This window comes from Rissa tridactyla, chromosome 1 (genome assembly GCF_028500815.1).
Source record: "Rissa tridactyla isolate bRisTri1 chromosome 1, bRisTri1.patW.cur.20221130, whole genome shotgun sequence".
Classification (NCBI taxonomy): domain Eukaryota; kingdom Metazoa; phylum Chordata; class Aves; order Charadriiformes; family Laridae; genus Rissa; species Rissa tridactyla.
The window spans coordinates 84,660,739-84,686,159 of record NC_071466.1 but is presented as its reverse complement, the minus strand read 5'-3'; the positions used below and the strand labels follow the sequence as shown (position 1 = coordinate 84,686,159).

Sequence of the window (25,421 nt, the reverse complement as noted above, 5' to 3'; positions counted from 1 at the left end):
TTGGGTATGTCCAAGAAATAGCTCTTGCTCCAGTTTGCCATTACAGCTTGTTGCCTTATAAGCTACTAATTCACAAAAAAAATCCCCCAAAAACCCAGCCATACACAACCATCCTTGCTCTAAAAAAAGCAAGCACTTACAACTTTAGTGTTGTATAACACTTTAAAAGACAAATAAAACCCACATGCTTATTTAGTACAGCTGTAAATTATTGTGGACAAGATGGAAGAAAAACAACATGTAAGGTGGCAAACTGCAGGACAGCAATCTGCAGAGAAGCATTTAAATTCCAAAACAAAATTTAGCCACGTTCCCTACTTGCCTACCCCACCCAAGTTAATATAATTAAGTACTCTCCACATACCTAGTTATATGTAACCTTGCTGTAACAGTTATAGGTTTTTAAAACTAGTTTTCTTGCACTATTCTGTTACTTGTTCAATTATTTTACACAAGTTAAATTTAACATGGAATACTTACACTGAAAACTGCTCATTAACCTCTCAGGCGTAAGCGATCGAATAATCTTAACCTGATTAATCCTTTGGTTCTCCTGCCAGCACCACATCTAAGTTTCCATAGCCATCTGCCACGATCAGAAAAGCAACCGGCCGTTGCAGAGGAGAGCGACATCAAGTCACCGGTTCGAAAAAGAAGAACTAAAAACGTAACGCGAATTGCTCGGGCTCCGCTTGGAAACACAGCAGTTCTTCTTCAGCGGACAGCAACGGGAAAAGGCAATAAGGGGACCATTTTCTTTTAGTTTTGAAAGGTGCTGACAGGTACGACACCGAGTTTCACCCAAGCAGATCAGAGAGATCTTTATCAGTCCTGAAGAAGCAGCGCGGAGCCGGAGACAGGGAGTCTCCCGGGAGGCGCCCGGCAGGAGCCGTTTCCCCCACGGAGTCACCGCCTGCCCCGCAGTCACGGGATCCCCGGTCACGCCACACGGCCCCGCCGTCCGCACCGGCTCCGCGGAGCGCCCGCCGCGCTCTCCCACCGCCGGCCCGGCAAGGGGGCAACCACAGGGCGGCCACAGGGAAGGGGACGGACATGACGGCCGGCCGGGGCTCCCCTCCTACGGCCCGGAGGCCGGCAGTCACCGAGCCAGCACCGGGGAGCCGGCAGAGTTCGGACAGCGGCGGCGGAGAGAGAAGTGAACGGAGCACTAAGCGGAGGGAGGAAAATAACGAAAGCCCAGTCAGCCCCAGGCCGTCCCCCCTCGCGCGGCCCCCTCAGCCCCCTCAACGGCGGGCGAGAGGGCCGCCCTCCCCGGGACACCGGCACCGGAGCCAGCGGCCACTGCTCCCCCGGCGCCTGCCGGGGAAAAGGGAAGGGGGGGTGGTGGGGGGGGGGGGGGGACGCGATGCCGTGCCGATACCTGCCCGCGGGAAAGGAGAAGCCGCCGCCGGTCCCGAGGCCGGGCCAAGCCGCTACCAGCCGCTGGCGAAGGAAGAAACAACATGGCGGAGAAGGCAGGGGGCGGGGCCCGGAGATCACGTGAGCCGGGCGCCGGGCCCCGCCCCACCCCGGGAGGGGCGGGGGCGCTCCTGGCCCCGCCCCCCGGCCGGGAACGCGGGTGGGCGGCGGGGACGCGCCCGTGGGCGCTGGGCTCCCGCGGGTGGGGGTGTGTGGGGAGGGGGTTGTTTGTTTGGTCATCCATGGACATGCGGAAACGTTTTGGAGTTGGCAAGGCCGGGAATGGGAACGGGTTTGCTCACAGCAAGCGAGGCAGGGGTCGGTGTCTTCTCCCAAGTAACAGGTGCTAGGACAAGAGGAAACCGCCTCAAGTTGCGCCAGGGGAGGTTTAGGATGGATATTTGGAAAAATTTCTTCACCAAAAGGGTTGTCAAACATTGGAACAGGCTGCCCAGGGAAGTGGTTGAGTCACCATCCCTGGAGGTATTTAAAAGACGTGTAGATGTGGCGCTGAGGGACATGGTTTAGCGGTGGACTTGGCAGTGCTGGGTTAATGGTTGGACTTGACAATCTTAAAGGTCTTTTCCAACCAAAACGATTCTATGATTCTGTGACTCTGACCGCACGGCACTGAAGTGTCCATAGAGGGCCATGCTCAGTGATGGCTGGCGTATGACATTTAAAAGAAGGACGACTATTCCACTGGAAGAGGTTAAGGCTTTCATTTGCTCTAGAACGCTCTGAATTATCAAGCTTTAAAAAGCCTCTATATAGTATTTGCAGGTCAGGGTTATTTATTAAAGGCAGCAGCCTCACACTGTGCTCCACGTCAAGGGCCCCACGTAAGCCAACTCACGATTGTAAGGCAGCTTCGCTTTACAGGTAGAGACATTTAAAAATATACATGTGTCAATGAGGGAATGAACCAAACCCCAATGTATGCTATTCAGAAAGAGCAGTCAGACACTTTTGTTTCTGCAGTAATCCAACTTGACTGTTTAAACAAGATCACAGGAAAAAAGTCTAAACAGGCTGGTGATAAAGAGTCTTTTCTGTGGTCTTACAACTCATCACGAGGATAGGGAAAAATGCAATTGAAATGAAAAGGGCAGAAATTATTTAAGTATTTAAAGAGGTTCCCACATCACCAAGAGGAATAGGCAATGACAGGCATAAGAAAAGTGCACTTGAAATATACCCATTCGCTCGAGCCGTCATCACATGCTTCCGATCATAAGGGAGATGCAATCCGACTGGAACTGCCACTTGCAGAGTCATCTTGTTTTGGATCAGATTTACCACACAACCCAAGGAATGGAAAACAAGGTCTCAGTAACATCAAAAGGAAATGTCTCCTCTGACAAGAGCAGCATTATTAAAAAGCAGTCCATGCTACAGGCAAATCTGATGATACTAGACTCATTTAACAAAGCTGGACTTTGAAATTTTTTCAGTACTTTTTTCCTGGTATCTGCTTTCATACAACGCTAAAGTGAAATACAAGTGCTGGAGAGGTAGAAAAACAGCCTCTTTAAATGATGGCAATTCTAAGACACAAGTTCTGATCATTTATAGCATCATTTTGTGATTTAAAAAGAAACAAGAGTCTGCATTTAGAAGTGGAGGAAATAATTACTCTATTTTGCACTTGATACCTTGTGGGATGAAGCTACCATCTTTTTTTCTTGAGATGGCACAGGTTCTCAGACACTTGGATACATTTAAGGAAATTTAGAATCATAGAACCATCGAGTAGTTTGGGTTGGGAGGGATCTTCAAAGGTCATCCAGCCCAACTCCCCTGCAATGAGCAGGGACATCTTCAACTAGATCAGGTTGCTCAGAGGCCCGTCCAACCTGACCTGGAAGGTTTCCAGAGATGGGGCATCTACCACCTCTCTGGGCAACCTGGGCGAGTGTCTCACCGCCCTCAGCATAAAAAAATTCTTCCTTATATCTAGTCTGAATCCACCCTCTTTTAGTTTAAAATCATTACCCCTTGTCCTACTGTAACAGGCCCTGCTAATATATTTGCCCCAAACTTTCTTACAAGTCCCCTTTAACTACTGGAAGGACACAATAAGGTCTCCCCGGAGCCTTCTCTTCTCCAGGCTGAAAAATCCCAACTCTCTCAGCCTGTCTTCATAGGAGAGGTGTTTCATCTCTTTGGTCATTTTTGTGGCCCTCCTCTGGACCTCCTCTAACAGGTCCATGTCTTTCATGTGCTGAGGGTTCCAGAGCTGGACACAGTACTCCAGGTGGGGCCTCACTAGAGCAGAGTAGAGGGGCAGAATCACCTCCCTCAACCTGCTGGCCACGCTTCTTTGGATGCAGCCCAGGATAAAGTTGGCTTTCTGGGCTGTGAGTGCACATTATTGGCTCATGTCCATCTTTCCATCCACCAGTACCCCCAAGTCCTTCTTGGCAGGGCTGCTCTCAATCCCTTCATCCCCCAGCCTATATTGGTACAGGGGGTTGCCCCGACCCAGGTGCAGGACCCTGCACTTGGCCTTGTTGAGCCTCATGAGCTTCACATGGGCCCACTTCCCAAGGCTGTCAAGGTCCCTCAAATTTTTAAAATTCTAGTTAGAAACAAAATTCTTAAACTTCTGATATAAGACGTATTTTGATCTCTTTTACAAGGGAACATAAAAGAAAATAGAAAAGCACCATGCTGTAACCATGGCCTATTATGCTTATGATTTTGGAGGCATAATAGAGTATCAATAGAGTTGCTCTATGGTTGAAACACACCCATGCATGCTTGAGGACCATGAACTGAAGGTCCTTTTCCCTTGCATCCACCATGTTACTATTATTTATGTATATAACAAAAACAATAGTTGCTGTAGAATGATCAAAAACCGTAGAACAAATAATGCCACTGATAGGACTGGTCACATGAAGTATACCCTCCAGTTCTTAGGAAGAGACAGAAGAAAATGCCCAGCGAAGATGTGGTTTGAAACACATACACCAAAACCACTCCCGTTTTACATTCTGCAGAGAGTGCAGAGTCCTGGACATGGGTGCTGTGGGCTCACAGCTACTGAGGCCACTGCCTCACCCTCCCAGCTCTGGTGAGCAGGGCTGGGGCAGCGCTGGTGGGGCCGGCCGCCACAGGGGTTCCCCCTGACAGCGGGAGCCACATTTTGTCTCGGTGGCCGTGGTCCTGCACCCCAGCTCACGCCCCGACCTCCATTCGAGACCAGCCCCACCTTGGCATGGCCTCCTCCCCATGGACTTGTCTGGTTCTCACTGGAGTTTTGGCTTATCATTGTCACCGGGCCTGCCCTGCTCTTCTTGTTTGGGTGCTGTGGGATGGTGACCCAAGTCACTGTCCCTGTGCTCCTTGTCACCCACCCTCTGCTCCTGGCTTGCCTCCTCTTGCACAGCAACCCACCCTTGCTGCTCCCTCACCAGCACATTCATCTGAAAGCTGACCTTGCACCTTGAGGATTTTATTCACAGAGCTGTATTCATGAAGACAGAATTGTCGTTAGGTCACATGCTAGCAAACGGCACAAATAACCTCCCAATGGCAAATAAAGGGCATTTTTTGTATGTGTGTGTATATGAGAAAGTTCTGTATCAGCAAAGCTCTCATATAATAGAGGTTGTGAATAATGCTTTCTACCATCTGTATTGGGCAAGGAGACTTTGTCTCATCCTGGCAAGTGATGACATGGCCTCAATAAACCATGACTTTGTCACCTCCTGGCTGAATTACAGCAGTACAAAATAAGGGGATAGAAGTCACCTGCTTTATGGCTCTGCTAATACCAGAATGCATCAAGCCAGCCCCCAAGCAATTCAAGAAATTATCAAAGTGCTCTTGCTTCTTTCCTTATCTTCAAGGCACTCAGTGAACGCTGAAGATTTTCTGAAGGACTGTAATTCAACGTATTTGCTCCGTAATCCCAGCCTTTTACTTGGTACCTTTTCTTTTTGCCAGAAAAAGAGCTGTTCTTTTTTTGTTTAAAGAGTTGCAGATCTTGGCTTTAGTAACAAATGTACATAGCGCAGCAGACTGAAAGGAACACATTTTAAATAAACAATAAACAGCACAAATTTCCTTTTGGCTTGGAAAGGAAGAAAGAGTTATAAACAACAAGTGGCAGCTCAGTACCTCCCTGAAAAGTGCTACAGTAAGAGGGTTATGAAGGAGATCCAGAAGGCCCTCAACAGAATGCAATGAAATGGATCCAGCAGTGGATCTCCAGGAACCAGATGGAGTTTTGTCACTGTTGTGACGGGACCAACATAGACTTCAATTGATAGAGCACTTCTCAGAACAATGTCTTTGCTTTTACATTTCAAGTTGTGTGAAATTCATTGTTGATTTACCTCTCATCGCCTTAAAACACATATTACAAGTTCTGCAGCTACAGGCTGCTTGAGCTTTGAGTGCATTCAATGTTTAAGACCTGATTGCTACTATTAAATCATAGGACTCAAGAAGCAGCTGAATTTACAGGATCTCTGGAAAACCCAGTGAAATCAAATTGAGACTTTAGCCTTACTCGGTGTACATTTGTCCTGTGTCTGTGTGGATCACCTCTCATGTCATGCTCCTTTGTGGAATAGCATCATGGATATGCTAAACATCACACTAAAATTAATTGTCTCTGCTTAAAAAAAAGTTAAGAGTTCTTTTTCCCACCTGGAACAAACCAAAAAAAAGATGATTTCAACAACATAAAAGAATCTCACTTTTCAAAGCTTTCCTTTTGTTCTTGTTTCTGGACTCTGATATTCCCTGTCCTCCAGTAATCTACACCCTCCTGCTGGCGCATAGGCTGTGTAGTTGCAAGTTGACTTTTTAGAGCCATTTTGAGCCAACGCATACAATCTTATCCCATCAAACATTTTAAGCCTGCGCAGTTACACAATCTGGGTAGGGACAATAAAACCTATCGACAAACTGCATCCTGGAGCAGTACTTCGCTTAGTGAAACTATGACCACACCTTTTTAAATAACAGCAATGATTTACTTGAATGACCATCTCTGGTATTTGGCACTTCATGTCTGCACACTATTCTGATATATAGTGGCACGTGACGCTACACGATATCTGCTTTCTACTAAACCTTTCAAGTAACAAGGATTGGATACAAACACAGGTGGAAAAATGGCCAAAGTGGTAATGAATGGTGTTAGGTGAAAATAACCAAGGGCACAAGATGATCAAGAAGGTCATACAATAATCTGTGATTTTGTATGCAGTTCCGCTGACTGTTAAACGTGAAGTTGCTGGCAGCATGTTTATCAGCATGAACTAGGCATAAAATCAAACCAAACCTAGACGAGCTCTTTCACCAGCCCTGGTGAAAGCCCCATTTCCTATAGATTTGTGTCCTCTGCATACTTACAATGGGCCCAGTTTGCTCTCCCCAGCTTCCAATACTTTCTGCTCCTTTCTGCCAGTATTTTTCTCCTCCTTGTCCCAGACTACTATCTGGGCAAGCAGCAGCCTATTTTGTGCCTGGCTTTTTGGTAATACTAACAACCTAGCAATTATGCGTGTGTTGAACAGGCAGCTTAGATTAGGTACCTCCTGAATAAAGGTAAGGGCTCCATCTCTTTCAGTAAGAACAGAAATTCTTTTCGTGATTACTGGATTTCACAAAATTTACAAATATATTCTCATCTTTTAACGTCTAGCTTTAACTGGATTTCTTACAAAGCCAGCTCCCAGGCTCAGTTGTTATGGGGAAGGAAGGCAATGGAGGAATGCCTCCTCACAATGTATTACCATGGAAAACTACTTCAAAATGCTGAGTTTACAGCTGTGAGGGTACCAAGGACCTGCCCTAAGAGTTCTGACTGCTCTTGGTTTGAAACAGAAGGAAGTTAAGGGACAGCTGTAAAATGGGCATGGTTACAATCCATTTTTTGACTATTTGTAGTTACTGAGAGTTGTTTCTGTACTCTAAGCTGCAGCTGTTAGTAACTGGATTTCATTATTTCCAAATCTCAGAAGAAAGGGCAAGATATGAAAGGCTAAAACCAAATGACGCTCTTGTTGCTGCAGGTATGGCTCACTCAGATCTGCATCTGCTTCATTATTCTTGCAGGCTTGCCCAACGGTTTGAAAAAGTTTTAAGATACCCACTGTCTAAATTTTCTTAGCTGCTCAGCAAATATGGATCTGTAGAAAATCCCAGTCATGTTGGGGCATAGAGCTTAGCACTATACGTTTAGTGATGGTCAGTTCAAAAGAAAATTATCTTACACATTATGTCACAAACGTAGTCAGTATTATGGCTACAAATTTTACCCTTGAAATGTATTCTATCAAAAGCACCATCCATGCCTTGTAGCGTTTCCCTTCGCCAAGACAAAACTTGGATGAGCTGTACATTACTGGAAAGGCTTCAAAACCATCTGCAGGCAGAAATTATTTATAAGTGCCTGTTGTTCACCGCTAAAATAAAGTCTCCTGCTACACAGTGTTCTGACACAGCACAGTGCTGCCGTACAGCTCTCCTCGACAGGATCACGACCTCCAAAATGACAGCACACAACTCTGCGCTGTCAACCAGTTAACACAGAAGTGTTTGCTTTCCTATGGTTTTATTGAAAGCTAAAAATAATACTTTGCACAGAAGTACTTCCTGCATTAAACAAGCAGGACTAGTTGTAAGCATCAATTCTAGCACGTGGGTAAGGGCTGGGAAGGAAGGTCAGACATAACCGAGTGGTTACGCAGTTGAACACTGGGGGTCTGGCCTAATGCTTTAAGATTTGTTTCATATCAGTGCAATTCCACTAAAACACACATTTTCACATGACAAAAGTCTAGGTAATGCCACAGTAAATCACACCACTGAAAGTTAACCAGTGGATGAAAAGCTAGACATGAGCCAACAATGTGTGCTTGCAGCTCAGAGGGCAATCACATCCTGGGCTGCATCCAAAGAAGCGTGGCCAGCAGATCCAGAGAGGTGATTCTGCCCCTCTACTCTGCTCTGGTGAGACCCCACCTGGAGTACTGTGTCCAGCTCTGGAACCCTCAGCACAAAAAGGACATGGACCTGTTGGAGTGGGTCCAGAGGAGGGCCATAAAGATGATCAGAGGGCTGGAGCACCTCTCCTATGAGGACCAGCTGAGAGAGTTGGGGTTGTTCGGCCTGGAGAAGAGAAGGCTCTGGGGAGACCTTGTAGCAGCCTTCCGGTACCTGAAGGGGGCCTACAGGAAAGCTGTGGAGGGGCTGTTTGCAAGGGCGTGTAGCGATAGGACGAGGGTCAATGGTTATAAACTAGAGCAGGGTAGGTTTAGATTAGACATTAGGAAGAAGTTCTTTACAATGAGGGTGGTGAGACACTGGAACAGGTTGCCCAGAGAGGTGGTGGAGGCCCCACCCCTGGAGACATTCAAGGCCAGGCTGGATGAGGCTCTGAGCAATCTGATGTAGTTAAAGATGTCCCCGCTTACATGCAGGGGGGTTGGACTAGATGTCCTTTAAGTGTCCCTTCCAGCCCAACACATTCTATGATTCTATGAAACTTCACAGAATGGAAACGATTTTTCTTCATTTTTTTTTTCCCCAATAGAGTAATAGTGCCTTTCTGTAACATCAGGTTACACACTGTTTTCACCATATACAGATAAAGGCCTGTCTTCCATTTTATTTTCAGTCCTGGCTGGCTTTTAGTTCACCAACAGCTGTTTTCTCATCTCACGCCCCCAACTCCTTTCTCTGACAGGCCATGGAGCTCCAGGGCAGTGCCTTAGCCCAGAGCAGCTGACCAGCCCCAGCTGTGTTAGGACTAGATGGGAGCAGGAACTGTCTTTAATTCCCCCAGCAAATACTCACCAGGTTTCTGTGCTCAGCCGATGCATTTTAGCCTTGAACTACAAAATGCCTGTTGTGCATTTGTAAGAGATCTCCACCAACGCCAAGTACGCAGTTTTATTGTGTTTATACAATAGGGTGAAAGAAAACACTTTCCTCTGTGCCTAACGCATGACTTTTGGCAATTTATTGACCTATTTCACCATCTCCTCCGTAGTCCAATGAGGAAACTCATTATGAAGTTTATGTTTCCAAACAGTACTACTGCTTTGCTGCAAGAACCTAACGTCTCAGGCAGGGCAGACTTAATCTTCACTGCATTTCCTTAGGTCCGTGAGCTGACAGGCTCACATGCTCAGAAAATGAGGACTCAATGCAAGACCCATTCCCTCTCATTCAAACATTTACAGTAACTCAAAAACAGCAAAGAAATCAAAATAGGGACACGCAGTATGAACGTAGTCTTCTATAGATCAACAGACAGCTGTGAAAGATACCTGGACTGGGGTGGTTCTCCCAGTTCAGAAAAGAAACATCTCCCTGACTTCTGATATACACTCCATTCGAAGTATTCAGATAGCCAATTTTGAAGCAATTTTAACTTTTCCTGAAAAAAAAAAACCAACCAGGGCTAATACTTGAGTGAGAAGAATGCTACAGTGATATTTTTTGATAAACGAGTGCTTCTAGTATGCAGCCAGTGGGAATGCTGTTGACTCTGGAACAAAAACATGTATAAAAACTTTAGCTATTTGATTTCCTTCTATTCATTTTTTCTGGGTAATGTGCACTACATAAAAATACTATTTTGCTCAGTTCAGGACAGATGTCCAAGTTCAAGAGAGGTTATCTATTCAGAAAGTGATTAACTCCCATTAACTTAACACCTTTATTTATTGAATAAAGAGAAGTTTAGTAATGTATTTGCATAACTTTCTGAAATAAACCATTTTCTAATCTTACATTAATTTCTTAAGAGTCGCAGGGCACACCATCTTACATTGTAAATGTGAACTGCAAACTGGTAGATTGTTGCAAGTCATATTTTCCTCCCCATAGCTATAAAAAGTTAAAACAGAATTTCATTTTTGCTTTCATTTGCAAGCTGCCTTCTCCCCCTTTTACACTCTATAATTCATTCATTTTTTCCTTCTTGACATTACCTCTCAAACCAAATTAATAACCTAACATTTACTTGCAAAAAGTGATTTAATTAAGGAGTGAGCCCATGCTGAACATTTTGCAATGCACGCAAGTATGTAAACTACAGTTTTGGAAACAGTTTGTTTACTGTAAACAAAACTTATGTTCTCTGAGAGAGCTGCTGCTGAAGATAACAAAAATTCCAAGTACTCAGTACCTTGGGGAAAAAAACCTGCATCACTTGGAATATTTTTAATGGATTTACTAGTGAATATTCCTCTCTCAGACACAGCGTTATTATTTTTTCCATTTTTTCTTTTATTTCTTTAAATATTGACATTACTTAAAAACACATAGATTTATTCAAGTAATCTTCAGAAATAACTTAGCAATTTTTTAAAACTGATTTTGCACTTTTTAGTGGCAGTATCTACATAATATTAATACAAAATTTTAAATTGCACAGTTTCAACAGAGATACCTTCTCGGATCTAGCCCCCTAAAGAGGGCTAGCGTTACAAACAAATCCATCTGCTGTGATACCACTGTTCTCCACATTCATTACAAATAACGTAAGTCAACATTTGTTCATCTGGATTTGTGTTTCGCACCCAACCTGGAAGAAAGAGAGTTCCTCTGGCGATCATAGTGACAGTGCAATCAAATTTTTCACAGCGCTTACACTTTATTTTGTTTGTCTGTGTCCCATTAATAACTTGTGGAAGCTGATGTTCCAGAACAGATGATTCTGTGTACAGAGCCCTGAGCTGTTTCAGTTCATCGCTGGCCATTTCCATCACTGTCATCTCAGCAAAAGCCTTTGGACTCAACGCCCCCGAAAGAAGGTTGTCTTTTAAGTGGCAACTTTTAGGGTTCTTCAGGTTAGAGATTTTGCTTCTGATGCAATTTTTATACTTTCTGTCACTTTTAGCATGAAGAGCAAAAATGTGTTCTTCGATTTCTTTAGCTAGCTCTAGCCATTTATCAGATTCTTCCTCATCTTTGGCAGAACCAGTCAATGCTTTACAAAGAAGATCCGTACATTTACACCTCAGAGCTCTCATTGGATCCTGCTGCAGACTTCCTTCCTTAACAAGAGATTTAGAACCTTCATTATCAGTGTGTTGCTCCTCAAAAGCAGAAAGCTGATTCATGCTGCCTTCTGTGTTGCTACATTTCAAATTTTTAACAGTTTGCAATGGGACCAAAATTTTAGAACTAGTAGCTTCTAATGCTTCCTGCTGACATGGTCCTTCAGATAGTGACTGCTCTGTAGGAACCACACTGAGATGTTCAGTTTCCTCTTTTGCATACACAGAAATTGACTTTTTAACTCCTATTGAGTGAACACAGTTATTCTTGTAAAGTCCTTTCCACCTTGATAATAACTGCTTTGCTCTCTTTTTCAATTCTGCAGAAGGGCAGCTCTTGAGTACTCTATATACAGCCTTGGCAACTTCTGTCCCCTGAAGATATTCTATAGTCATATCAACATCTTCAAGTTCTTTAAGATGATCCTCAATATCTTGGAAATTGTTCTCAGACAGTAGCTTTTCAATACAATGGGCTCTGTGCACAATATTTTTCTGGTCAGACATTTTTAAACCTGAAAGTGAAAACATGTTTATCGTCTATTGCAGTTATGACATTAATCCATTTTCTGCATATTCTCATAAGGTTCTATTTTTATTTTATGTTGTATTACCCTATTTTATTTGTATACATCACTGGTTTTGCCAGCTTTTTCTTGAAATGGTGTACAGTAGAGTTAGCGGAACAAGTGCAAAATGAAGAGGGGCCTGGGTCCTGGAAAAATGCAAGCAGGCATGCTAGTCTAACTCATGCAAGGAAAATACTGGCAGAAAGGAGAGCCCACAGGGCCTTCTGCTGGGGTAGGGTTAACAATTTTAAAAGCAGGGCATGACACTAATTTTTAAGAAAAGCACAGTATCTTGTCAAAAACCACACTAACAAAGACACTGCTAGCATAATAAAAATGTTTGCCACACTTGTTTTTCTACACATGCACAACACAACGGAAGTTCACAGGGAGATTCTCAGCTACTACAAGAGAAAGTAGGTAAGTACACAACCGCCCTGCTGTATGAGATTACAGGTCGACTTTGCAGTGTTTGTGCATTAGGAGACTCTAGTACAGCTGGGCTACCGAGAATCAAGAAGTTCTGAAATTCAGCATTTTTCACCAAAACCACCAGATGATCACCCGCTGATATTTAAAATCTAGACACTGTTATCAAACAATACGCTTTCCAAAAAATAAAAAGGAGGCTTTATAGGCAATGTATCTCCACCTCCTCACACATACAGAAAAACAATAAAAATATTAGTAGGGTTTTTAAAGTATTAGTGTCAACAAATTGAATTTAGTAAGAATGCTGTTTTCGGAAAATCAGTTTATTTTTCGATCTCAGAAATGTAAGTGTCTGGGACCTTCTGCTGTAACAGGTATTTGAATAACAGAATGATCTCATACTGTTGAATAAATTCTGTAATAGCTTCACAATAATCTCCAAAGGCAATTTAGTCTGAAAGTTGCAATGACATGGAAGTTTACTGCAAGACTCCAAACCCAGGGAGATCATTGCTGTCAACTTTCCGGAAAGCATATACAAAATAACCCTCCTCAGAAAAACCGACTTATGTCTCAGCTTTTGGGAGCCTGTATTTAAAGCTCTTTTTCCATTTTTCACAGTTTTCAAGCATCTGACTACAAACGAACTCAGTACAAGTTGCTTCTTTTGGTGGTTGTGTGTTTGGTTGGTTTTGTTTTTTTTTTTAAAACCAGTCATTCCTGCAGCTATACCCTAATTTACCAAGATTTTATTGCACAAATCCTTATAATAAGTGCTGAGATGTCTGGCTATCTGTGGTTTTGTTTTTAGTAAAATCTGCAAGTTTCCACTTGGTTTCTCATAACAAACCCTTTAGTTAAAATCAAATACATGGGTTTTGGCATTAGAAGACTAATTTGGAGTAGGGAGCAATGTGTAGCACAGCTATGTTTTTCAAAAGCTTGTTTGGTTTTGCCACAAATTAGATATATGCATTAAGAATCACCCATAAAACATACGAAGTTAGAAAGTTTAAGAAAACTTGCACACTCACATTGTTTTAGTTAATATAGGCTTCTATACCTGACAGATGAGATAACCTGTGAATTGTTTTTTTCATTTCAGACTTTTTCCTCAAGCCTTTATTACTTCAAAAGAATAAAATTAACCAGCTAATGTGGACATGGTATCTGACCAAAACCACTGACCAAAATGACTTTTTCAAGTACCTGGTGGAGATGTCAGAGTTTTCAGGCCTTTTAAGGAACTTTTATATGTCACCATAACTTGATATTAGGGATTTCTTCAATTACTGAACAGTAACCGAACACATTTTATTGGCAGCTGCAAAGCGAAGGTTTGGGGTTACTCTGCAGCAAGTTTAAGTAAGTGAGCCTGACCTAACTTAGTGGATCTTAAGCCCAAAATGCCACCCTGGTTCCTATATGACCCTCAACCTTTCACTTGCTACGCAAGAGATCACATGTTATGTCTCTTCCAAAAGTTTCTCTCTGTAGCTGCTAACAGAGAAGCAAGTCAGACTAGTAAACTTTTAACTGAGGTCCCCACCACTGCCCTTTCGCTTGCGAGCTCTGGCATCACGTTACAGTTTGCCTATCAAGGCAGGGCAACTCAAAAAGAGTGACGCCTGCGTAACAGTTTCAAAACAGTGACATCCACAAACCCCTAACTGCTATTTTTGGAAATTCTTAAGACACATCCCTTGATATCCTGAAAAGTACCTATTTTCTTACAGCCGTAGTATTATTAAAGTATGCTCCCATTTATTCTGATGCATTAAATGAAAAGAAAGAAGGGGATTTCAGAATGCAAAGTCTCATGATTTGAGAAATATTTCTTTTTGATTCCTCCTTATCAAGCCCTTTGACCAAAAAATGGTCAGTGTGTTGCTATGTGCAAACTTACACACAAAAAGAGTTTACACACACTATTGTCCTGTTTGCTGAAATGGAGAATTAAATGTAGAATGCAGAAATGAATGGTGTGCTGTGAGTATTAACTGTTCCTCTTTTCTTAGGAGTTAGTCTTCTAAATTTGGGCACAAAACCAGTGTTTTGTCTGAAGTTGCACACATCCTGATTCTGCTCTGGAAAATGTAATCTGCCTGATAGAGACTGCTACAAGGTGCATGTGTCAACGTTTAAAGCAACTCATAAGCAGATTTCTTGCACCATCCCTGTTTCCATGATGAAATCTCCTGAGAATGGGGGAGAGAAGGGACAAATGATACAGCTGGGTAATTTGCACGCTCTGTCGCTTTCTGTGACCGCCAGCCCAGCTGATTTGTTTTCTGCATGACAGAAATAAGTTCAAATTTTAGGTATGGCCTCAGAGCTCCATAAAACAAAAGGACAGAGAGAGAGCGCGCAAGAGCATAAACCTTCACCTGTTTCTATCATCCTGAACCACAAAACCAACCTGACCTCCACAGTGAATGATCTTTGCATTCACTTAATCTCTATTTAAACAGCTCATTCTTGTCTGACATTTTGAAGTCCTGAAAAACCTCAATAATGGCTATCACAGAAACTGATTTACCACTCAAGAAGTTTCAGAATCAGAGAAACAGAATGCATTTTTCAAATACAGAAGCTGAACTCTTACACATTGTTACACTGAAAATCAGCTCACATAATTGCACCCTGGCATCTGCTCTGCTGCAGGAACACAGATGCTGTGAGAGTACAAAGAGGTGTTTTCTTATGTAGGCGGCCATCACTACAGCAGGATGGCTTCCCGTCTGCTAAACACCAAGCAGCTGACATTAGAAAATTATGACCTGCTGGCATTTACTGTTTTTTTCATGTAATCTAGGGCACAGTTGGTGACACAGTTATACGCTCAACTGGTATGATTGCTCTATGCCTTAGAATCAGTTCTGCTCCTTCCAACATACTCCGCTTCAAATGTCATTTTCTTCAGTTCTTGTACCTATCTATGCATGTATTGTATTATACTACACGTACCATAAAATATACTTATCCAAATGCAAGATGACTTCTTGAATTCTCAAGATTTAGTGTAAAGTATGCAGGTTTTAGTACTAAGGACTATGGACATGCAAAGAAATTACTATGGACAAGGTGCTCTGCTGATAATTTGTCCACAAATATACTTTTACCCTGCAACAAAGGTGAGGTTGATCTTTCATTGAAGAATAGGCTTTCCAGAAAGTTTCATCTCTAATACAGCAGACTGAGGATCCATATGTAAAAAATGGTGCATAAATAAGAAATGGTGCATAAAGTTTGTGGATTTCGTCTGCTTTATGGTAGTGGTCCCTGCTCATGGTTACCCACCTGACCCTAGGCAGCCCACCAGCGTGGCAAGGTGAAGACATGCCTGTTTCTGTGGTGAATCTCACACAAGAAATTATATGGCTGAAAAAGACTCTTTCAGCTCCATAGCTATGAGTAGGCATTGACAGCTGGGGTGACTAACACAAAGCCTCTGAGGGGAGCTGGAGGCCACGCGTTGGCATCTGCAGCGAGAACACAGCCATTCTGCGACACGCTCACAGTGACTTACCTTACACTTACTGGACACCTACAGCTGCTGAGAAGAAGCTGACATCTGCTAACTCATCACCCCACACTAAAATGCTTTTTTTCTAATAGGCAGACCTAAGACAACCTGTTTTATTTTTTTTTAACCCTCTACCAGATATAGAAAAAGGTTATTTAATCCAATCATGATTGTGTATACATATATACATTCTACCTTAGGACTTTCTCCATGCATGCGCTAAGGCAATAAATTACGTTATTAGAAATTTCAAGGTTGTCTTAGTCATGCATTGACTTTTTCAAGTTTATGCAACATTAAATTCAAGTACATAAATGTTATGGCAGCAGTTAAATAAACAAACTGAATACATAATACGGACACCAAAACATGAACAATGATTTTAAAATAATTTTGGAAATTGAACCACCTAACAGACCTTGTACCTATGTATATATGTATTATGCTACACATACCATAGAATATACTTATCCAAATGCAAGATAACTTCTTGAATTCTCAAGATTTAGTGTAAAGTATGCGGGTTTTAGTACTAAGGACTATGGACATGCAAAGAAATTACTACAGACAAGGTGCACATTTAAGTCAAAAAAAAATCACTTCTACGGGAATGCTTTCCTCAACAGGTGCAAGTTGTTTTGCATTTGTGGCCCTTAAATCAAGCAAGGACTGGATTTATCACCAAGGCTGACAGAGACCATTATTTTACAGGCTCAGAAATTAAATGGAGATTCCTGAACTTAGAAAGAACATGTAAGGCTAAGAAATGGTTCATTTTACTACTGCTGACTTCCTTCAAAGGATGAGGCAGAGCTATTCTTTAATACTGTGAATCCTGCGTAGCATTTCATATCGACTGGATTTCCTCAGACAACTGTACAAAACATGTTTTTCATGTCCTTAAAGCGAGAAATACGGAATTACTGATGCAGTGGTAATACTGGAGTATATTTTCTAGGCAAAGTCCACTGGGAACCTAACTATAGCAAGCCTGAGTTCTTTCCTGCTCAGGTTCCTATTCCTTTGAAATCCGATGTTTCTGCTGTAAATCAGGGATTTGCTGTTTGTGGAATGATGGCAAAACCACCAGGTATGAGTACGCTTTATTTTGTTACTTTGTAGAAAGAACAGTGGAAGTCTGCGATACCTGAGACAGCTGCCAGATATCCGACTGACAAAGGGTTTTTCAGTTTTCTGCTATGCCAGATAAGCGAAATCATTGATTGAAACAGGAGTTACTTTTAGAAAGAATAAGTAGGCATTAAAAGTACTCCAGGTACCCTACAAATATTTATCATTCTCTCTAGATCTCAGATGACAGAAGCAAGGCTTACAGGGACAAACAACCTGCCCAAGCTGGTTCAACAGGTCAGCTGCAGAACAAAGATCACGATCACAACCCGTTAACCCACAGCTCTACTTCTCTGATAACCCCACAGCCCTAAGCAGCTTTTCTCATAATGTTAAACATTTGGGGGGGGGGGGGGGAAGGGCCGGGGGAGAAAAAAAAAAAAAAAAAGAGCAAAGAGGAAGTTGGGGAAGCCTCATAACTTTCTGAAGAGAAAGCAAGTGTTTCACAGAAACCAAGCTGCAACTCCAAATGGGAAATTGTTTTACCACTTGAGGGAGCTGTGACATAGCAAACCCATTGACTCTTGTGAAATGTGCATAATGATGCATAATGAGGTATTCCAGCCTGTTAAGAAAAAAGATAAAACTATTTCCCTATGACCTTTAGAAAACGTCACATTTTTAGAGTACCTATCTGCCAAAATTTGGCAAAAAAACAACCCCTGTAAGTCCAAAGGTGCTGGGATACAGACAGGAGGGAAAGGGTGCATCCCTTAAGCAGTCATTGTCCTGTACGTTGTTCTTTCATTCAAAATTTTTTAATTTGGAATTTGACCATGTTTTGACCTGATTTAATGCTATTTGGGAAATGCTGCTGAACAAAGAGTTGTAAAATTAACTGAATTGTACTCAGTCAACACTGTTCTGCTGTTCCAAGAGGTAAGAAATCTACGAAAAAGGATTTTTTTTTCTTAAGTTATGAAATGTATCATGCATTTTTGTTATTGTAGAGATGCAAGAGCAAAAGTACAAATGATAGTGTCACAGTTTAGTGTAGTACAAAATAAACATCCTCATCCCCTCATTTTAGGGGCACAGAGTCCAGTTGGAGGTCAGTGACGAGTGGTGCTCCCCAGGGGTCAGTACTGGGTCCAGTCCTCTTCAATATACTCATCAATGACCTGGATGAGGGGATAGAGTGCACCCTCAGCAAGTTTGCTGATGACACAAAGCTGGGGGGGGGGGTGGCTGACACACCAGAAGGCTGTGCCACCATACAGAGAGACCTGGACAGGCCGGAGATCTGGGCAGAGAGGAACCTTATGAAATTCAACAAGGGCAAGTGTAGGGTGCTGCCTCGGGGGAGGAATAACCCCATGCACCAGTACAGGTTGGGGGCTGACCTGCTGGAGAGCATCTCGGTGGAAAGAGACCTGGGAGTCCTGGTGGACAACAGGATGGCCATGGGCGAGCAATGTGCCCTTGTGGCCAAGAAGGCCAATAGCATCCTGGGGTGCATCAAGAAGAGTGTGGCCAGCAGGTCGAGGGAGGTCATCCTCCCCCTCTACTCTGCCTTGGTGAGGCCACATCTGGAGTACTGTGTCCAGTTCTGGGCTCCCTGGTTCAAGAAGGACAGGGAACTGCTGGAGAGGGTATAGCAAAGGGCTACAAGAATGATGAGGGGACTGGAACATCTCTTCTAGGAAGAAAAGCTGAGGGATTTGGGTCTCTTCAGTCTGGAAAAGAGATGACTGCGGGGGGGATCTTATCGATGCTTGTAAATACTTAAAGGGTGGGTGTCAGGAGGATGGCGCCAGGCTCTTTTCAGTGGCGCCCAGTGACAGGACAAGAGATAACGGGCACAAACTTGAGCATAGGAAGTTCCACCGAAACATGAGGAGGAACTTCTTTACTTTGAGGGTGGCAGAGCACTGGCACAGGCTGCCCGGAGAGGTGGTGGAGTCTCCGTCTCTGGAGACATTCCAAACCCGCCTGGACACGTTCCTGTGTAACCTGCTCTGGGTGACCCTGCTCTGGCAGGGGGGTTGGACTAGATGATCTCCAGAGGTCCCTTCCAACCCCTACCATTCTGTGATTCTGTGATCCCTCCCTACAACTACAACCTGGAGAAGAGAAGGCTCTGGGGAGATGTTATAGCAGCCTTCTAGTACCTAAAGGGGGCTTACAGGAAGGATGGGGAGGGACTCTTTATCAGGGAGTGTAATGATAGGACAAGGAGTAACGGTTTCAAACTATAGGATGGTAAATTTAGATTGGATATTAGGAAGAAATTCTTTACTGTGATGGTGGTGAGGCACTGGAACAGGTTGCCCAGGGAGGTTGTGGATGGCCCATCCCTGGAAGTGTTCAAGGCCAGGCTGGATGGGGCTTTGAGCAGCCTGGTCTAGTGGGAGGTGTCCCTGCCCATGGCAGGGGGGTTGGAACGAGATGATCTTTAAGGTCCCTTCCAACCCGAACCATTCTATGATTCTAACTAAACAAGGCATTTCCATCCTGCTTAACTTCAGCAATGCATGAGAATGTCCACTTGAATTCCAAGTGTCTATTTGAATTCCAAGTGTCTATTAAAGGTTACAAGGTAAAGATTGATTTGTATTTACAATGAGACTCTGTAATACTGTGCTGATGAGGTACTGTCTTGCCAAATCATTGGGAGCTCTCACACTGACTGCACAGCGTACCAAGTCACTTGTGTATACAAGAATAAATGATGATGATCAGTAAAAGTCTTGTAAGTCAATTTGCTCCTATGGAAAAAAGATCAGGTACCTCAAGTTTAAAATATGGTCATCCTGTAATAATACCAAGTTGAATCAGAACTTTTTATAAACAGTAAAATGACTAAGTATGAGAAAACAAACCAACAAACAAAAATCCCAGCCTGGGATAACTGCTGCCAACTGCAAGCAAAGTCAGCCCCTGGGAAAAAGACTGCCTTCTCCAAAACCTTTTTGGGTTAAATGCCTTGTCTCTGCTATACGCCTTATGTGGTCAAAGCCATAGCCTATTTTGCCTTAGCGCAGCTAACTCCCACTGATAAGCCAAGATAAACTCAGAATGCATTCAACTAAGTGTGGATGAATGTCTTGGAAGGGTAGAGAAGGCTGAACACCAGTCGTCTTCTCCTTCATCCCAACCTCAGATGTAGATGATTTTTCTTCTCCAAGGAATTCTATGTAATCAGAAGAAAATCCAGACTATAGCCAAGATAAAGATCAGAAACCAAGTACTCCTAATAGTGTAATCAGTTTTCTGCCAAAACCGTGGTTAATGCTACAGCAGAGACGGTGCATACCACAGTCCTGGAAACACCAGATTCTCGCTTCGGGCAACCTAAATTCCATATAGACAATGAAAATGATCAACTGCTATTTTAAACTCAGAGCCTAAGAGGAAATCAGAGAATTCTCACAGCCAGCCTCCAGACCCAAAAACATTCCTTCATCCTATCTACAGTGGGAGAGTGGATATCAAAGACACCACCAAGAAATCATTTTCCAGGGCTTTTATTCCATCTTGGCAAAAATCAGAGCTCTTCCTGCCTCTCAGCAGGACTGCCTCCCACCCCTATAAATTTCTGAACTATACAGAAATTCATCTTTGAAGAATAGCCACGTGAATAAGGCTAAGTTAATACAATCATAACTGAGAAAAATAAAACAGTCCTATTGCCAGCTGTCCATGAGCACTGACACCTCACTGACCAAGAGAGTCACCTCTTGGTCAAAGATCCAACAGCAGCAGAGTACGTGAGCTCAGGATTATTGTAAAACCATTCCCCAAAAATCTCTACTTCATTTGCAGAACGCTATCGCTGTAGTGCCACAAGCAAAATCATCTTTTATTCTTCTGCACACAAAAGAACAGAGCCGGAGTGAACAAGAAAAGGAAAATTAAGTAAGAATACTATGTAAAACATTGTTTCAAGAAATTTTCCAGGACAACATCTGTGATAAGAGTTTGTGTATAATGGAAAGTAGTCTGATAGAGCAATAGCTTTGTTCTGTGTATTTTATTTTACATCAGTGACTGCTTGAACTACAGCACTTTTAACTAGTCTGGAGCTATACGGTCTCTACCCTATGCTTCCCTCACTGGAACCATTCTCCCACAGCTTTCTTCCCAGGAGAGGGAGTTTGCAGGGGAGAGAGATCAGAGTACGCTGCATTCGTGTGAGGATGCACACCATAGGCTATTTACGGGGCAAATTTTTAATCCTGATTTGGAGTTGCTTCTCCTAGAACCCCCATTTTTAATTAAAATAGAATTCTTATTTCCTTTAAAAAAATAATTAGAAAAAAAAAAATCAATAGACTGCATAATGAGGTTATCCAGCCTCAGGGATCAACCCCAAAGTAGAGCTGTCAGCACATTTTTCTAATAAGATCAAACAAACATGCATGGATTTAATGAGATAGGAAAAGCTGTTGCCCTTACCAGACTGCTTAGCCACTGGCTTCATTTGACCTCAGTATACAAGATGGAGCTCAGGAAGAGACTCAAAACATTACAGCTGCACCAAACGAATAACCCTTCTAAATTGTCTCACAGCAAAAAGTAGCTGAAAAAATTCTTAAAGAATTGAACAGCTACAGCTATTTGGAGTTCTAGAACCTCCAGCTGATGTTACAGTAGACACACACATCCCAGCCCAGCAGAGATGTTACCGTGCTAACTGTTTCTTTTAATAATTTAGTCTAGAATTAAACGGATTCTCACTGGAAGATATTTCAGCTTTTCCAGTATCTTGTCTGCCTTACCCATGTGTACTTTTCTACTGAACTGACTGGTTATCTGAGCTGGACAAACACCTTAAACCCTGAAAATGTTACATGTAATCCATTATTCCAGTGATTTAAAAATGTTTATTTCTATTTATGTGGTTGACCTTTTTAATAAAATACTTCTAAGCTTTAAAAAAAAAAAAAAAGAAAAAATTAGTTTTAACAAGCTACAGAGTGCAACTATCAAGTGGAGGTATTAGCTAATCTCTTCCACAATAGGATAGCTATACAGATTCACAATACATTCTAATACATTATGATTCAATGAGGCAATAATAAAATGCATAGACAGTTCAGATCAATTTTTCATCAACAGTTTCATTTGAAATTATGTATAAATAACACATGCTTCTATTTGCTTTAAAATTGGCACCATTTCACATAAAGAAACACTTAACACAGTTTCTCTAATCTACAACCAGATGATTTTTCAGTATTAACTAACTCCATTCAAAAATCACACTTTCAAGTTCAGTCGCACAAATTTTCCATGGGGCTGTCTGTTTTTTCCAAGTTTTTATGACAAAGCCTTATCAAAGCTGGCACAGGAATACCTTTTCTCTGACACTTGCCACTACTTGCCAGTATGAGGTACTAGCTGGAGCTTCCAGCAGATCAAAAGTCAGGCTTCTGACACATGGGTGCACATTTTCAAACACGAATTACCATTTTGGCCACAAGTGACAAATCACATCGGAAAAGAAGAGTTTTGAATGAAATTTAAGCAGATGATTCATACATGAATCAATGCTACATTGCTATGGTAAGGACACAGATTGTGACACACGTATTTTGCACTAATTAAGCTGACCCACTAGAGTGAAGTTTATCAAGGGGTTCAGGCTTTTGGGGGGGCTACACACAATTTTTCACAAATCATACAATATTTTTTGTGATTATAAATTAACAGTCTTTTGCAAACTAAAGAGTACAGCTTATTATCTGCACAAAAACCCCAAGCTTGCTAGAAATACATCTGGCATTTTCCCAACATGGCTCCGTCACGAAGAGCAAAGCTTAACCTGGGACAAGCAGAAAATGCTAATACCATTCCTATAACATCACCTACCTTAGTACCCAATCAAAACTACACTGTGTGAAATTATTTTATTGGCACTTTGTGAAACGATTGCTCCTTTTCCTAATATTCATATTTTTCCATCAGCAACAGATTTTAAAACAAAAAGAATTTATTATTATCCTCCTTTCAGTAAGCTTCTACATTGTCACAGAAGTCCAACAAAACAGACTGGCTTGCTGACAGGAGCCTAAATCAACAAGTAAAAATGTACTTAAGACATATCTATTCAAAGTATGTTTTTTCACATAATACTTTAGAAGCAAAATACGAATCACTTTGGAGAAGAACGAACAATTCTTTCTCTTGAATGCATTTCCTTGACAAAATAGCTTTAAAGATTATTCTTATTCATACAGAGGTAGCAAAAACTTCAACTCTAGCACACAAGAAGCAAAACCAAATGTTCAGTCTGCACTGTCTTTTACTAGCAAATTATGCTGACAAATTAATATAAAAATGGAACATGTAAGTAATAAAATCATGTTTTATGAACTTTTGTGAGTTTTTGATCATTTGTCAGATGAACACTGCCTTTTTATTGCTCTAATGTTCAGTTCCTGGTTAAGCCTCAGCTCAATACTACTTCTATTTGTCATTCCATTGTCCGGGACATACTTATATATTGCTTTATCATTCTTTTACAGGTTTTTCCACTGAAAAAGTGATATAACTTTTTCCCTTTAAAAATACATCCTTTGTATGCAGAAGAGCACATATGTTCCTAATCCCTCTACAGAGAAAGCGTATCAAATCAAAGGCTATCTATAAGATATTGCTCGTGTCTGCTAAAATTCCTTCTGCTAAAACATGAATACTTAAATTACTTAAATATGAAACTACACCTCATCTAATCCTTTAAGAGTCTTGTTCATGACAGCTGACATACAGGCGGAAATAAGACGTGAAATATACGTGAAATGAAGTTTTATATATTTAATTATTAAAAAAATACTACATTGAAAAGTGTAAACTCTCTAATTCCTTTCGATATTTACGCCAGCGTTTGACTTATCTCAAAACCTCGATGTGGCATGGAGACCAATAGGATAAATACATAAAAATTCCCATAATACTACCATCACAGATATCCATCCTGCAATTTTCAAGGTCAGCCTCTCCTGCGAGTGGGAATTACAGCCGCTTATGATATAAATCATCAGGGTAATTACAACAGCTGGGAGAAGCAGCCCAGCCGTACCTATTTGTCTGACAGCAGCCGAGGTTTGCCTGACGTGGAAGCCCGCCGCAGATGACAGTTTGTCTGGAAGATGTTTGGAGCCGGCCTCAGGATGCCAGCAGCTGACCAACACCACCGTAACCTGCATCTCACACGCTGGCCCCAGAAACTAGGTGGAGATCGGCCTGCAAATCAGCCAGCAATCGCTCCCACGAAACGGGTGGGCCAGTTCACACAGTCGTGCTCCAAAATGCCCCTCCAGCGATGCCACGGGTACGCTAACTCTGTTTGTTCTCCAAATCCTTCATGAAAACCCCCTCAGGCCTGTTCCTCCCACACATCCTCAGACCCACCTAGCTTAAGTCTGACCCGCTGCTGTATTATCGCTTAGGGGCGAAGCGTCGCCCCTCCTCAGACCTGTGGCACCCCCAAGGCAGAACGAGAAACAAGACGGACGCACCGGCCAACGTCCCCCCACGCTCCTCAGGGAGCTTTCACCGCTGCTCTTGTTCCCCTCCGGTCCCCGAGGCCCGAGCCGGCCCTAGCACTGGGGGTCCTGCCGGCCGCGGGGCGCCATTTCACGTCGCTGCGGGGAGCCCCCCACACCGCTCGCTCACCGCCCCCTCTCCTGACCTCACCCCCGGCGCCAGGACACGGAGGAGCGTCTCCCCGGCATCACTGAGGAGGAGGGGAGAGCTGCGCGCCTCCCTCCCACTGCCCTTTGGCGATACACACAGTGTTACTACCTCCCCCCGGCATAACCCCGGCAGCGGGGCAAGTGCCGTTACCTCCGCAGCGGGACTCAACATGGCGCCTCCCTCCCGCTTCCTGCTCCGCGCCGAGCCGCGCCGCCGCCATCTTTGCGAGCGAACGCGCGGGCGGCTGCGCGCTGTGCCCGGCCCGCGGCGCTCGATGAGGCCCGGCGGCGCCAGAGCGCCCGGAGCCGAGGCGGACACTTGCCTCAGGCTGTGGGCAGGCCCCCTTGTTCCCGTGGTGGGCGGGAGGCCGCCCCCGGGCAGAGAAACCGCGTCTCCCGTTGGCAGACGGCCATGGGGGTGGAAAGATGAGGGGGCACATTCAGCGTGAGCTCCTGTGCTGCCCCCCAGGGCCACTGCAGGGCTAAAAGCACCCCGGAGAAAGCACCTGCTGTGGAAATAACTTGCTTTCCTAAGCAACCCCTGGTGTGATGGCGTGGCTTCCATTGAGGCTGCCCGTTTTGGGCATTGGTGTGTTTCTGACATAGTGTGGGGTGAAGCGGCACCTGTGCTGGGCACAGCCTTCCCCCGGTGCCTGGCCGGCATGCTGAT

The 25,421-nt window shown here is 43.3% G+C and overlaps 2 protein-coding genes across 8 annotated transcripts in view; both read right to left on the bottom strand.

The window, feature by feature from the left end:
* Positions 1 to 25,039, bottom strand: part of RAB9A (RAB9A, member RAS oncogene family) — a 37,952-nt gene extending 12,913 nt beyond the window's left edge. For 2 of the 5 annotated variants that reach the window (XM_054196315.1, XM_054196331.1), the window contains exons 1-2: positions 1,382 to 1,475; positions 481 to 1,168 (exon numbers count right to left, since the gene is read on the bottom strand). The gene's annotated coding sequence lies outside the window, so the exon portion shown is untranslated. Of the gene's footprint in view, positions 1 to 480; positions 1,169 to 1,381; positions 1,510 to 24,902 lie in introns of those variants that run through there. The other 3 variants (XM_054196347.1, XM_054196340.1, XM_054196324.1) reach the window with 3 other exon arrangements.
* Positions 10,657 to 25,036, bottom strand: TCEANC (transcription elongation factor A N-terminal and central domain containing). Of its 3 annotated transcripts, XM_054196167.1 has the most exons (3): positions 24,903 to 24,987; positions 24,136 to 24,299; positions 10,657 to 11,968 (listed from the first exon to the last, which is right to left on the bottom strand). In XM_054196167.1, the coding sequence occupies exons 2-3, from the start codon at positions 24,260 to 24,262 to the stop codon at positions 10,878 to 10,880; spliced, it is 1,218 nt and encodes a 405-aa protein (XP_054052142.1). In that variant the 5' UTR covers positions 24,263 to 24,299; positions 24,903 to 24,987; the 3' UTR covers positions 10,657 to 10,877. The 3 variants fall into 3 exon arrangements, with proteins under 3 accessions (XP_054052142.1, XP_054052151.1, XP_054052161.1); XM_054196176.1 differs by lacking the exon at positions 24,136 to 24,299 and having other exon boundaries at positions 24,903 to 25,036; XM_054196186.1 differs by lacking the exons at positions 24,136 to 24,299; positions 24,903 to 24,987 and adding an exon at positions 24,575 to 24,847.
* Positions 25,040 to 25,421: the final 382 nt, after the last annotated feature.

Coding starts and splice junctions, on each gene's coding strand:
- TCEANC (XM_054196167.1), bottom strand. CDS start 24,262: ATGCAGGTTACGGTGGTGTTGGTCAGCTGCTGGCATCCTGAGGCCGGC. Junction 11,969..24,135: donor GGCTGCTGTCAGACAAATAG/GTACGGCTGGGC, acceptor TTTCACTTTCAG/GTTTAAAAATGTCTGACCAG.